Genomic DNA, 15,188 nt, shown 5'->3' on the forward strand with positions numbered 1-15,188 from the left:
AACTTAGTACCCAGATGAGCCACAGAGACGTTAGAAAGAATTTTTTCAGTGTTAGAGTAGTTAATAAATGGAATGCACTAGGAAGTGGTGTGGTGGAGGCTGACTCCATACACAGTTTCAAATGTAGATATGATAGAGCCCAGTAGGCTCCGGAATCTGTACACCAGTTGATTGACAGTTGAGAGGCGGGACCAAAGAGCCAAAGCTCAACCCCCGCAAGCACAATTAGGTGAGTACAATTAGGTGAGTACACTGGCAGCTGTAGACAGAGGCACCTGTAGACACAGGCAGCTGAAGACACTGGCATCTGTAGACACAGGCACCTGTAGACACTGGCAGCTGTAGACACAGGCAGCTGTAGACTCAGGCAGCTGTAGACAGAGGCACCTGTAGACAAAGGCATCTGTAGACAGAGGCACCTGTAGACACAGGCAGCTGAAGACACTGGCATCTGTAGACACAGGCACCTGTAGACACAGGCAGCTGTAGACACAGGCAGCTGTAGACACTGGCAGCTGTAGACACAGGCAGCTGTAGACACAGGCAGCTGTAGACACTGGCAGCTGTAGACACAGGCAGCTGTATACACAGGCACCTGTAGACACAGGCAGCTGAAGACACTGGCAGCTGAAGACACAGGCAGCTGTAGACACAGGCAGCTGTAGACACAGGCAGCTGAAGACACTGGCATCTGTAGACACAGGCACCTGTAGACACAGGCAGCTGAAGACACTGGCAGCTGAAGACACAGGCAGCTGTAGACACAGGCAGCTGTAGACACTGACAGCTGTAGACACTGGCAGCTGTAGACACAGGCAGCTGTAGACACAGGCAGCTGAAGACACTGGCAGCTGAAGACACAGGCATCTCTAGACACAGGCACTTGTAGACACAGGCAGCTGTAGACACAGGCAGCTGTAGACACAGGCAGCTGAAGACACTGGCATCTGTAGACACAGGTAGCTGTAGACACTGACAGCTGTAGACACTGGCAGCTGTAGACACAGGCAGCTGTAGACACAGGCAGCTGAAGACACTGGCAGCTGAAGACACAGGCAGCTGTAGACACAGGCACCTGTAGACACAGGCAGCTGTAGACACAGGCAGCTGTAGACACTGGCAGCTGTAGACACAGGCACCTGTAGACACAGGCAGCTGTAGACACAGGCAGCTGTAGACACAGGCAGCTGTAGACACAGGCAGCTGAAGACACTGGCATCTGTAGACATAGCAGCTGTAGACACTGACAGCTGTAGACACTGACAGCTGTAGACACAGGCAGCTGTAGACACTGACAGCTGTAGACACTGGCAGCTGTAGACACAGGCAGCTGAAGACACTGGCAGCTGAAGACACTGGCATCTGTAGACACAGGAACCTGTAGACACAGGCAGCTGAAGACACTGGCAGCTGAAGACACAGGCATCTGTAGACACAGGCACCTGTAGACACAGGCAGCTGAAGACACAGGCAGCTGAAGACACAGGCAGCTGTAGACACTGACAGCTGTAGACACAGGCAGCTGTAGACACTGACAGCTGTAGACACTGGCAGCTGTAGACACAGGCAGCTGAAGACACTGGCAGCTGAAGACACTGGCATCTGTAGACACAGGAACCTGTAGACACAGGCAGCTGTAGACACAGGCAGCTGAAGACACTGGCATCTGTAGACACAGGCAGCTGTAGACACTGGCAGAGGTAGACACAGGCAGCTGAAGACACTGGCAGCTGAAGACACAGGCAGCTGTAGACACAGGCAGCTGTAGACACTGGCAGCTGTAGACACAGGCACCTGTAGACACAGGCAGCTGTAGACACAGGCAGCTGTAGACACAGGCAGCTGAAGACACTGGCATCTGTAGACACAGGCAGCTGTAGACACTGACAGCTGTAGACACTGACAGCTGTAGACACAGGCAGCTGTAGACACTGACAGCTGTAGACACTGGCAGCTGTAGACACAGGCAGCTGTAGACACAGGCAGCTGAAGACACTGGCAGCTGAAGACACAGGCATCTGTAGACACAGGCACCTGTAGACACAGGCAGCTGTAGACACAAGCAGCTGTAGACACTGGCAGCTGAAGACACAGGCAGCTGTAGACACTGGCAGCTGTAGACACAGGCAGCTGTAGACACAGGCAGCTGTAGACACAGGCAGCTGTAGACACAGGCAGCTGTAGACACTGGCAGCTGAAGACACAGGCAGCTGTAGACACTGGCAGCTGTAGACACAGGCAGCTGTAGACACAGGCAGCTGTAGACACAGGCAGCTGTAGACACAGGCAGCTGTAGACACAGGCAGCTGTAGACACAGGCAGCTGTAGACACAGGCACCTGTAGACACAGGCACCTGTAGACACAGGCAGCTGTAGACACAGGCAGCTGTAGACACTGGCAGCTGAAGACACAGGCAGCTGTTGACACAGGCACCTGAACACACACAAGCAGCTGTAGACAGAGGCAGCTGTAGACAGAGGCAGCTGTAGACACAGCAAGCTGTAGACACAGGCAGCTGTAGACACAGCAAGCTGTAGACACAGGCAGCTGTAGACACAGGCAGCTGTAGACAGAGGCAGCTGTAGACACTGGCAGCTGTAGACACAGGCATCTGTAGACACTGACAGGTGTAGACACAGGCATCTGTAGACACTGACAGGTGTAGACACTGGCAGCTGTAGACACAGGCATCTGTAGACACAGGCAGCTGTAGACACAGGCAGCTGTAGACACAGGCATCTGTAGTCACAGGCAGCTGTAGACACAGGCAGCTGTAGACACAGGCAGCTGTAGACACTGACAGGTGTTGACACAGGCAGCTGTAGACACTGACAGGTGTTGACACAGGCAGCTGTAGTCACTGGCAGCTGTAGTCACAGGCATCTGTAGTTACAGGCAGCTGTACACACACAGGCAGCTGTAGACACAGGCAGCTGTACACACACAGGCAGCTGTAGACACAGGCAGCTGTACACACACAGGCAGCTGTAGACATAGGCAGCTGCAGACACAGGCAGCTGTTGTCACAGGCAACTGTAGTCACAGGCAGCTGTAGAAAAAGGCATCTGTTTACTCAGGCAGCTGAAGACACGGGTAGGTGTAATCACAAGCAGCTGTTGACAAAGGCAGCTGTAGTCCTTGGCAGCTGTTGACGCTAGCTGCTGTAGACACAAGCAGCTGTAGATTCAGGCCGCTGTAGTCACACGCAGCTCTAGTCACAGGCAGCTTTTGTCGCATGCAGCTGTTGACACAGGCAGCAGTTGTCACTGGCAGCTGTAGACACAGGCAGCTGCTGCAACTGGCAGCTGTACTCGCCAATTTGAACTCACCTATTTGTACTCACCTATTTGTGCTTGCGGGGGTTGAGCTTTGGCTCTTTGGTCCCGCTTCTCAACCGTCAATCAACCGGTGTACAGGTTCCTGATCTGTCAATTTTACACTTAAAACTGTGTATGGAGTCAGCCTCCACCACATCACTGCCTAATGCATTCCACCTGTTAACTAATCTGACACTGAAAAAGTTCTCTCTAACGTCCCTGTGGCTTATTTGGGTACTCAGTTTCCACCTGTGTCCCCTTGTTCGCGTTCCACCAGTGTTGAATAGTTTATCCTTGTCGACCCTGTCAATTCCTCTTGGGATTTTGTAGGTAGTTATCATGGCTCCCCTTACTCTTCTGTCTTTCAGTGTCGTAAGGTGCATTTCCCGCAGCATTTCCTCGTAACTCATGCCTCTTAGTTCTGGGACTACTCTGATGGCATACCTCTGAACTTTTTCCAGCTTCGTCTTGTGCTTGACAAGGTATGAGCTCCATTCTGGGGCCGCATACTCCAGGATTGGTCTTACATATGTGGTATACAAGATTCTGAATGATTCCTTACACAGGTTCCTGAAGGCTGTTCTGATGTTAGCCAGCCTCGCATATGCCGCAGACGTAATTCTCTTTATGTGGGCTTCAGGAGACAGATTTGTTGTGACATCAGTTCCTAGATCTTTCTCGCTGTCCGTTTCATTAAATACTTCATCTCCTATTCTGTATCCTGTGTCTGGCCTTCTGTTTCCACCGCCTAGTTTCATTACTTTGCATTTACTCGGGTGGAACTTTAGCAGCCATTTGTTGGACCATTCATTCAGTTTGTCTAGGTCATCTTGTAGCCTCCTACTATCTTCCTCTGTTTCAATCCTCCTCATAATTTTTGCATCGTCAGCAAACATTGAAAGAAACGAGTCTATACCCTCTGGGAGATCATTTACATATATCAGAAACAGTATAGGTCAAAGGACTGACCCCTGCGGGACTCCACTGGTGACGTCTCGCCGATCTAGAACTTCACCTCTCACAATGACTCGTTGTTTTCTGTTGCTTAGGTACTCCCTTATCCAGTGGAGTACTTTCCCTTTCACTGCAGCCTGCATCTCCAGCTTTTTCACTAGCATCTTGTGTGGTACTGTATCAAAGGCTTTCTGGCAATCCAAAAATATGCAGTCTGCTCATCCTCTCTTTCTTGTCTGATTTTTGTTGCTTGGTCGTAGAATTCAAGTAACCCTGTGAGGCAGGACTTACCATCCCTGAACCCATGTTGATGTCGTGTTACAAAGTTCTTTCGTTCCAGATGTTCCAATAGCTTTCTTTGCACAATCTTCTCCATCAGCTTGCATGGTATGCAGGTTAGGGACATTGGCCTGTAGTTCAATGCCTCCTGTTTATCCTTTTGCTTGTATATCGGGACTACATTAGCTGCTTTCCAAATTTCTGGCAGTTCCCCTGTTGCCAGTGATTTGTTATATAATATGGAGAGTGGCAGGCACAATGCTTCTGCTCCTTCCTTTAGTATCCAAGGGGAGATTCCATCGGGGCCTATAACCTTTGTCACATCCAACTCTAGTAACAACTTCCGTACTTCCTCACTGGTAATCTCAAACTCGTCTAGTGGTTCCTGGTTAACTATTCCCTCTCTTATCACTGTTTATTCTTCTGTTCATCTGTAGAAACAGGCAGCTGTATACACGTGCAGCTGTAAACATAAGTAGCTATTGACACAGTAGCTGTAGAGAAAAGCTGCTGTACACAGGCAGCTGAAATCACAAGCACTTGTTGACACAGGCAGCTGTAGATACTGGCAGCTGTAGTCATTGGCAGCTGTAGTTACAGACAGCTGATGACAGAGGCAGCTGTTGACACAGGCAGCTGTTAACAAAGACAGCTGTTGAGATACGCAGATGTAGTCACTGGCAGCTGTTGTAACTGGCAGCTGTAGACAAAGGCAGCTGTAGACATATGCAGTTGTAGTCACAGGAAGCTCTAGTGTCAGGCAGCTGTAGTTAAAGGCAGCTGTATACTCAGGCATCTGTAGAAACAGGCAGCTGTAGATCTTCTCACCTATTGAACAGCTTTTTCCACCAGCAGAACGCTCACCAAGAAGTGGATAAGAGAATGAACATAAGAAAGTGAGCTTCAAGGCAATGTACACTACCATAGATGGGACTACGAATAAAACAAGTGAACTTGGAGAATCTGCACTAGAAGAAAACCCAGGCATAATAGCACTCACAGAAACTAAGCTAAAGAAAATCATAACAAATGCCGTGTTTCCACAGGACTACTATATAGTGAGGAAAGAAAGAGAAGGAAGAGGAGGAGGTGGTGTAGCTTTGCTGATAAGAAAAGGATGGAGTTTTGAAGAGATGGTTGTTCAGGGCGGTAAAGATTTCAGTGACTACATAACACGTACCATATTATTGGAGGACAAAAAATTATAGTAGTAGTCATATATATAACCCCCCACCAGACGACAGAAGACCCAGACAGGAATATGATTGAAACATCATGGTCACCAACAATATAATAGAGAGAGCAGCTTTTGTAGCTAGCAGGAACGGATCCATACTACTAATCATGGAAGACTTCAACTACGGGAAGATAGATTGGGAGAACAGAGACCCACATGGAGGACCAGACACATGGAGAGCTAAGCTGCTGGATGCGGCAACAAGAAACTTTCTAAGCCAACACATCAAGGGACCGACAAGAATGAGAGGAGAGCATGAATCAGCTATGCTTCATCTGATATATACCGTAAATGAGTCGGATATAAGGAAAGTTAAGTTGGAAGCACCCTTGGGAATGAGTGATCACAGTCTGTTGATCTTTTAGTACCTGGGAATAGGAATTATCTAGGATAATTCCTAGCTCTATTAAATAGAGCTAGGAATTATCTCCCCAAAACCCCCCAAAAAAATAAAGAACTGGGAAACAAAGGGCTGTCGTACCGAAAGGGAAATTATGAGATGAGAAAATTCCTAGGGGATATATCATGGAACACAGAACCACAACTATGTCCGTACAAGACATGATGGACTATGTCACCCAAAAGTGTCAGGAGGCAGTAAACAGGTTTATCCCAGCCAGACAGGAAAAAAAACAAGTAGCAAAAGAAGAATCCGTGGTTTAATAGGGCATGTATGCAAGCAAAGGAATTGAACAAAAGGGCGTGGAGGAACTTCCGAAATAACAGAACACCAGAAAGTAGAGAGAGATACCAGAGAACCAGGAACGAGTAAATAGTGTGAGAAGATAAGCTGAGAAAAAGTATGAAAATGATATAGCTAATAAAGCCAAGACCTAACCAAAGTTACTACACAGTCACATCAGGAGGAAAGCAACAGTGAAGGAACAGGTGATGAAGCTTAGAATAGGTGAGGACAGCTATACAGAGAATGACAAAGAGGTGTGTGAAGAACTCAACAAGGGGTTCCAGGAGGTCTTCACAACAGAATAAAGAGAGGTCACTGCGCTACGAGAGGTGGCAGTAAACCATACCGCCTTGGAAGGGTTCGAAATTACAAGAGATGAGGTCAAGAGACACCTGATGGATCTGGACGTGAGAAAAGCTGGCCCGGACGGAATCTCACCATGGGTATTGAAAGAGTGTGCTGGAGCGCTTCGCTTACCACTCTCCATAATGTATAGTAGGTCACTGGAAATATACCAGAAATATGGATGATGGCTAATGTAGTCTCAATATACAAAAAGGGTGACAGACAAGAGGCACTGAACTACAGGCCAGTGTCCTTACCTTGTATACCACGCAAGGTGATGGAGAAGATCGTGAGAAAAACCTAGTAGCACATCTGGAGAGAAGGGACTTCGTGACAACCAATCAACATGGGTTCAGGGAGGGTAAATCTTGCCTTACAGGCTTAATAGAATTCTACGATCAGGTGACAATGATTAACAAGAAAGAGCAGGATGGGCCGACTGCTTTTTTCAGACTGTCGAAAAGCCTTTGGCTCAGTACCCCAAAAAAGGCTGCTGCATAAGCTGCAGAAACAAGCAGTAGTAACTGGTAGGGCGCTCCAATGGATAAGGGAGTACCTAAGCAATAGGAAGCAGAGATTCTGTGCTGCTTACCATTTGTGCTTACCATTAGGAAAGCAAAGGCAACTGTAGACACAGGCCTCTGTAGACACAGGCAACTGTAGACACAGGCCTCTGTAGACACAGGCCTCTGTAGACACAGGCAACTGTAGACACAGGCCTCTGTAGACACAGGCAGCTGTAGACACAGGCCTCTGTAGTCACAGACAGCTTTAGACACAGGCAGGTGTAGACACTGGCAGCTGTAGTCACTGACAGCTGTATTACTGGAAGCTGCAGTCACTGGCAGTTGTATTAACTGGCAGCAGTAGGACTCTGTACTCGGTCCTATCCTGTTTCTGATGTACGTAAATGATCTCCCAGAGGGTATAGGAGGGGAGGGTATATTCCTCTTAATGTTTGCTGACGATCCCAAAATTATGAGAAGGATTAAGACAGAGGAGGACACCTTGAGACTTCAAGAAGACCTGGAAAAATTGAAGGAATTGCTGAGCAAATGGTTGTTAGAGTTTAACCCAAGCAAAGGTAATGTAATAAAGATAGGTGTAGGGAGCAGAAGGCTAGAGACAAGGTATCTTTTGGGAGATAAAATTCTTCAAGAGTCAGAGAGAGAAAAAGACCTGGGGGTTGATATTACCCCAGACCTGTCCCCTGAAGCCCGTTTCAAGAGGATAACATCATAACAGGGTGGACAAAGACAAACTCTTCATCACGGGTGGGACACGAACATGGGGACACAGGTGAAAACTTAGTACCCAAATGAGCCACAGAGACATTAGTAAGATTTTTATAAATGTCAGAGTAGTTAGTAAATGGAATGCACTAGGAAGTGATGTGGTGGAGGTTGACTCCATACTCAGTTTCAAATGTAGATATGATAGAGCCCAGTAGGCTCAGGAATCTGTACACCAGTTGATTGACAGTTGAGAGGCGGGACCAAAGAGACAAAGCTCAAGCCCCGCAAGCACAAATAGATCAGTGAGTACAAATAGGTGAGTACGCAGGTAGCTGTAGTCGGAGGCAGCTGTAGACACATGCAGCTGTAGATACAGGCAGCTGTACATACAGGTAGATGTTGTCACTGGCAGCTGTGTCTACAGCTGGGTGTTGCAGGCAACAGTTGTGGAGGGTGAGGTCCTCCCATGCTGGGTGTTGCAGGCAACAGTTGTGGTGGGTGAGGTCCTCCCATGCTGGGTGTTGCAGCCAACAGTTGTGGAGGGTGAGGTCCTCCCATGCTGGGTGTTGCAGGCAACAGTTGTGGTGGGTGAGGTCCTCCCATACTGGGTGTTGCAGCCAACAGTTGTGGTGGGTGAGGTCCTCCCATGCTAGGAGCAGCGGGCAGCAGCTGGGCTCAGCGCTGAGCAACAGGTAGCGGTAGTAACTGGCTCACGACCAGATAATAATTTATCAAAAGTTTGTCCTTTCTGCTGACAGTTGGGGTCGACGCCCCCGCCCAGGTCTCCTTATGTCCCGGTGTCAGCTGCCTCTCTTGGTGGGTTGCTTAGTTCACTGAACGATGCTTCCTCCATTCCTCAAGCTTGTGTCATGAGGCCCTGCTTCCTCCATGCCTCAAGCTTCAGCCATGAGGCCCTGCTTCCGACACGCCTCAAGCTTCTGTCATGAGGCCCTGCTTCCTCCATGCCTCAAGTTTCAGTCATGAGGCCCTGCTTCCGACACGCATCAAGCTTCAGTCATGAGGCCCTGTTCCGACACACCTCAAGCTTCAGTCATGAGGCGCTGCTTCCGACACGCCTCAAGCCTCAGTCATGAGGCGCTGCTTCCATTACGCATCAAGTTTCAGTCATGAGGCCCTGTTTCCGAAACGCCTCAAGCTTCAGTCATCAGTCGCTGCTTCCGAAACGCCTCACGCTTTAGTCATGAGGCCCTGCTTCCGACACGGGTCAAGCTTCAGTCATATGGCGCTGCTTCCGACACGCCTCAAGCATCAGTCATGAGGCCCTGCTTCCGACACGCCTCAAGCTTCAGTCATGAGGCGTTGCTTCCGACACGCCTCAAGCTTCAGTCATGAGGCGATGCTTCCTACACGCATCAAGTTTCAGTCATGAGGTGCTGCTTCGTACACGCCACAAGCTTCAGTCATGAGGCCCTGCATCCGACACGCCTGAAGCTTCAGTTATGGGGCGCTGCTTCCGACACGCCAAAAGCTTCAGTCATGAGGCGCTGATTCCGACACGACTCAAGCTTCAGTCATGAGGCCCTGCTTCCGACACGCCTCAAGCTTCAGTCATGAGGCGCTGCTTCCGACACGCCTCAAGTTTCAGTCATAGGGCGCTGCTTCCGACACGCCTCAAGCTTCAGTCATGAGGCCCTGCTTCCGACACGTGTCAAGCTTCAGTCATGCGGCGCTGCTTCCGACACGCCTCAAGCTTCAGTCATGAGGCGCGGCTTCCGACACGCGTCAAGCTTCAGTCATGAAGCGCTGCTTCCGACACGCCTCAAGCTTCAGTCATGAGGCCCTGCTTCCGAAACGCCTTATATTTCACTCGTGAGGCGTTGCTTCCGACACGCCACAAGCTTCAGTCATGAGGCGCTGCTTCCTCCATGCCTCAAGCTTTATTCGTGAGGCGCTGTTTAAGACATGCTTCAAGCTTCAGTCATGAGTCCCTGCCTCCGACACGCCTCAAGCTTCAGTCATGAGTCACTGCCTCCGACACGCCTCAAGCTTCAGTCATGAGTCACTGCTTCCTACATGCTTCAAGCTTCAGTCATAGAGCACTGCTGTCGACACGCCTCAAGCTTCATTCAAGAGGCACTGCTTCCGACATGCTTTAAGCTTCATTCATAGGGCGCTGTTCCAGACACTCCTAAAGCTTCAGTCATGAGGCGCTGCTTCCGAAACGTCTCAAGCTGCAGTCATGAGGCGCTGCTTCCGACACGCCTCAAGCTTCAGTCGTGAGGCGCTGCTTCCGACACGCCTCACGCTTCAGTCATCAGGAGCGGCATCCTCAATGCATGAAGCTTCAGTCATGAGGTGCTGCTTCCGACATGCGTCAAGCTTCATTCTTGAGGCTATGATTCCAACGAACCCCAAGCTTCAGTCATGAGGTTTTGCTTCCAACACGCCTCACGCTTTAGACATGAGGCACTGCTTCCGACACGCCTCAAGCTTTAGTCATGGGGCGCTGCTTCCGATACGCCCCAAGCTTCAGTCATGAGGCCCTGCTTCCTCCATGCCTCAAGCTTCAGTCATTAGGCGCTGCTTCTGACACACCTCAAGCTTCAGTCATGAGGCGCTGCTTCCGACAAACCTCAAGCTTCAGTCATGAGGTGCTGCTTCCGACACGCCTCAAGCTTCAGTCATGAGGCCCTGCATCCGACACGCGTTAAGCTTTAGTCATGAGGCGCTGATTCCGACATGCTCCAAGCCTCCCATGCTAGGAGCAGCGGGCAGCAGCTGGGCTCAGCGCTGTGCAACAGGCAGCGGTAGTAACTGGCTCACGACCAGATAATAATTTACCAAAAGTTTGTCCTTCCTGATGACAGTTGGGGTCGACGCCCCCGCCCAGGTCTCCTTATGTCCCGGTGTCAGCTGCCTCTCTTGGTGGGTTGCTTAGTTCACTGACCGATGCTTCCTCCATTCCTCAAGCTTGTGTCATGAGGCCCTGCTTCCTCCATGCCTCAAGCTTCAGCCATGAGGCCCGGCTTCCGACAAGCCTCAAGCTTCTGTCATGAGGCCCTACTTCCTCCATGCCTCAAGCTTCTGTCATGAGGCCCTGCTTCCTCCATGCCTCAAGCTTCTGTCATGAGGCCCTGCTTTCTCCATGCCTCAAGCTTTAGTCATGAGGCCCTGCTTCCGACACGCCTCAAACTTCAGTCATGAGGCCCTGCTTCCGACACGCCTCAAGCTTCAGTCATGAGGCGCTGCATCCGACACGCCTCAAGCTTCAGTCATGAGGCGCTGCTTCCGACACGCCTCAAGCTTCAGTCATAAGGCCCTGCTTCCTCCATGTCTCAACCTTCAGTCATGAGGCCCTGCTTCCGACACACTTCAATCTTCAGTCATGAGGCGCTGCTTCCGACACGGCTCAAGCTTCAGTCATGGGGCGCTGCTTTCGACATCCCTCAAGCTTCAGTCATGAGGCGCTGCTTCCGACACGCCTCAAGGTTCAGTCATGAGGCGTTGCTTCCGACATGCCTCAAGCATCAGTCATCATGCCCTGCTTCCGACACGCCTCAAGCTTCAGTCATGAGGTACTGCTTCCGACACGCCTCACGCTTCAGTCATGAGGCGATGGTTCCGGCACACATCAAGCTTCAGTCATGAGGTGCTGCTTCCGACACGCCACAAGCTTCAGTCATGAGGTGCTGCTTCCGACACGCCTCAAGCTTCAGTCATCAGGCCCTGCTTCCGACACGCCTCAAGCTTCAGTCATCTGGCGCTGCTTCCGACACGCCTCACGCTTTAGTCATGAGGTCCTGCTTCCGACACAGCTCAAGCTTCAGTCATGGGGCGCTGCTTCCGACATGCCTCAAGAATCAGTCATGAGGCCCTGCTTCCGACACGCCCCAAGCTTTAGTCATGAGGCGCTGCTTCCGACACGCCTCAAGCTTCAGTCATGAGGCCCTGCTTCCGACATGCTTCAAACTTCATTCGTAGGGCGCTGTTTCAGACACAACTAAAGTTTCGATCAAGGGCGCTGCATCCGACACGCCTCAGGCTTCAGTCATGAGGCGCTGCATCCGACACGCCTCACGCTTCAGTCATGAGGAGCGGCTTCTTCAATGCATCAAGCTTCAGTCATGAGGCGCTGCTTGCGACATGCTTCAAGCTTCATTCTTAAGGCAATGATTCAGGCAAACCTCAAGCTTCAATCATGAGGCGCTGCTTCCGACACGCCTCACGCTTTAGACCTGAGGCGGTGTTTCCGACACGCCTCAAGCTTCAGTCATGGGGCGCTCCTTCCGATACGCCCCAAGCTTCAGTCATGAGGCGCTGCTTCCAACACACCTCAAGCTTTAGTCATGAGAAGCTGCTTCCGACACGCCTCAAGCATCAGTCATGAGTCCCTGCTTCCTCCATGCCTCAAGCTTCAGTCATAAGGCCCCGCTTCCGACACGCCTCAAGCTTTATTCATGAGGCATTGCTTCCAACACGCCTCAAGCTTCAGTCATGAGGCGCTGCTGCCGACACGCCTCAAGTTTCAGTCATGAGGCGCTACTTCCGACACGTCTCAAGCTTCAGTCATGAGGCGCTGCTTCCGACACACTTCAAGCTTCAGTCAGGAGGCGCTGCTTCTGACACGCATCAAGCTTCACTCATGAGGCGCTGCTTCCGACACGCCTCAAGCTTCAGTCATGACGCGCTGCTTCCGACGCGCCTCAAGCTTCAGTCATGAGGCGTTGCTTCCGACACGACTCAAGCTTCAGTCATGAGGCCCTGCTTCCGACAAGCGTTAAGCTTCAGTCATGAAACGCTGCTTCCGACACGCCTCAAGCTTCAGTCATTAAGCGCTGCTTCCGACACACCTCAATCTTCAGTCATGAGGCCTTGCTTCCAACACGCTTCAAGCTTCAGTCATGAAGCGCTTCTTCCGACTCGCCTCACGCTTTAGTCATGAGACCCTGCTTCCGACACGCCTCAAACTTCAGTCTTGGGGCGCTGCTTATGACATGCCTCAAACTTCAGTCATGAGGCGCTGCTTCCGACACGCTTCAAGCTTCAGTCATGAGGCCCGGCTTCTGACACGCCTCAAGTTTCAGTCATGAGGCGTTGCTTCCGACACGCCTCAAGCTTCAGTCATGAGGCGCTGCTTTCTCCAAACCTTAAGCTTCAGTTATGAGTCACTATTTACGACATGCTTCAGCCTTCAGTCATGGGGCGCTGCTTCCGACACGCCTCAAAACTCATTCATGAGGCACTGCTTCTGACATGCTTCAAACTTCATTCATGAGGAACTACTTTCTACAGGCTTCAAGCTTCAGTCATAGGGCGCTGTTTACCACACGCCTTAAGCTTCAGTCATGAGGCGCTGCTTCCTCCTTGCCTCAAGCTTCAGTCATAGGGCGCATCATCCAACACGACTCAAGCTTCATTCATGAGGCGCTTCTTCCGACACGCCCCAAGCTTCAGTCATTGGAATTGTGCGCTGCTTTCGTTACGCCTCAAACTTCATTATTGAAGCGCTGCTTCCGATACGCCTCAAGCTTCAGTCATGAAGCGTTGTTTCCGACACGCCTAACGCTTCAATCATGAGGCGATGCTTCCGACACTCCTCAAGCTTCAGTCATGAGGCGCTGCTTCCGACACGCCTCACTCTTCAGTCATGAGGCGCTGCTTCCGACACGGCTCAAGCATCAGTCATGAGGCGATGCTTCCGACACGCCTCAAGCCTCAGTCATGAGGCGCTGCTTCCGACACGCCTCACGCTTCAGTCATAAAGCGCTGCTTCCGACACGCCTCAAACTTTAGTCATTAGGCGCTGCTTCCGACACGACTCAAGCTTCAGTCATGAGGCGCTGCTTCCGGCACGCCTCAAGCGTCAGTCATGAGGCCCTGCTTCCTCCATGCCTCAAGCTTCAATCATGAGGCCCTGCTTTCGACAAGCGTTAAGCTTCAGTAATGAGAAGCTTCTTCCGACGCGCCTCAAGCTTCAGTCATTAAGCGCTGCTTCCGACACGCCTCAATCTTCAGTCATAAGGCCTTGCTTCCAACACGCTTCAAGCTTCAGTCATGAAACGCTTCTTCCGACACGCCTCACGCTTTAGTCATGAGTTATTAGGTCCAAATCAAGGGGCCCAGAATGTGGAATGACCTTCCCAGCCATGTTAAAGACAGTACCTCTCTCAACCAGTTTAAGTTAAAAACGAAGCTATACCTAATAAATTCCCTGTAACCTACCTTACCTCTCTATTGTCAACCCATGTATGTTTTTTTGTTTTTTTTTTAAATCAACGCTGTTTTAATGTAATTTTCTGTAATAATTTGTAATTGTATTTGTGCTGTTTTCCAACAATGTTCCCCCCTCTTTTACCTCTATTTTTATTTGTACTCAACGCATTTTTTTCTTTTTACCCATTAGTTTTAAGCTTTAGTCAGTAGTGTTTTTTCCTGCCCGAAACGCTTTGCGTAATAGTGGCTTTAGGCATTGTATGTACTAGCTCTTATCTATAAAGCCAACAAACTTTGTAAAATCTCTTTATGTATGTACCTTTGCCTAAATAAAAATTATTATTATTATTATTATTATTATTATTATTATTATGAGACCGTGCTTCCGGCACGCCTCATGCTTCAGTCTTGGGGCGTTGCTTCCAACACGCCTCAAACTTCCGTCATGAGGCGCTGCTTCCGAAACGCCTCAAGCTTCAGTCATGAAGCCCTGCTTCCGACACGCTTCAAGTTTCTGTCATGAGGCGCTGCTTCCGAGACGTCTCAAGCTTCAGTCAAGAGGCGCTGTTTCCGACTCGCCTCAAGCTTCAGTCATGAGGCGCTAGTTCCGGCACGCCTCAAGCGTCAGTCATGAGGCCCTGCTTCCTTTATGCCTCAAGCTTCAGTCATGAGGCCTTGCTTCCGACACGCGTCAAGCATCAGTCATGAGGCGCTGCTTCCTAGACACCTCAAGCTTCATTCATTGGGCGCTGCTTCCGACATGCCTCAATCTTCAGTTATTAGGTCCTGCTTTCAACACGCCTCAAGCTTATGTCATGACGCGCAGCGTCCGACACGCCTCACGCTCTAGTCATAAGACCCTGCTTCCGACACGCCTCTAGCTTCAGTCTTGGGGCGCTGCTTATGACATGCCTCAAGCTTCAGTCATGAGGCGCTGCTTCCGACACGCCTCAAGCTTCAG

General features: G+C 50.4%; 1 protein-coding gene across 1 annotated transcript; it reads right to left on the bottom strand.

Moving 5' to 3' along the window:
- Positions 1–363: 363 nt before the first annotated feature.
- Positions 364–11,013, bottom strand: LOC138365816 (mucin-4-like). Its single transcript, XM_069326319.1, has 3 exons — positions 10,962–11,013; positions 1,297–2,258; positions 364–1,059 (listed from the first exon to the last, which is right to left on the bottom strand). The coding sequence occupies exons 1-3, from the start codon at positions 11,011–11,013 to the stop codon at positions 364–366; spliced, it is 1,710 nt and encodes a 569-aa protein (XP_069182420.1).
- Positions 11,014–15,188: the final 4,175 nt, after the last annotated feature.

This window comes from Procambarus clarkii, chromosome 2, assembly GCF_040958095.1.
Source record: "Procambarus clarkii isolate CNS0578487 chromosome 2, FALCON_Pclarkii_2.0, whole genome shotgun sequence".
Lineage (NCBI taxonomy): Eukaryota > Metazoa > Arthropoda > Malacostraca > Decapoda > Cambaridae > Procambarus > Procambarus clarkii.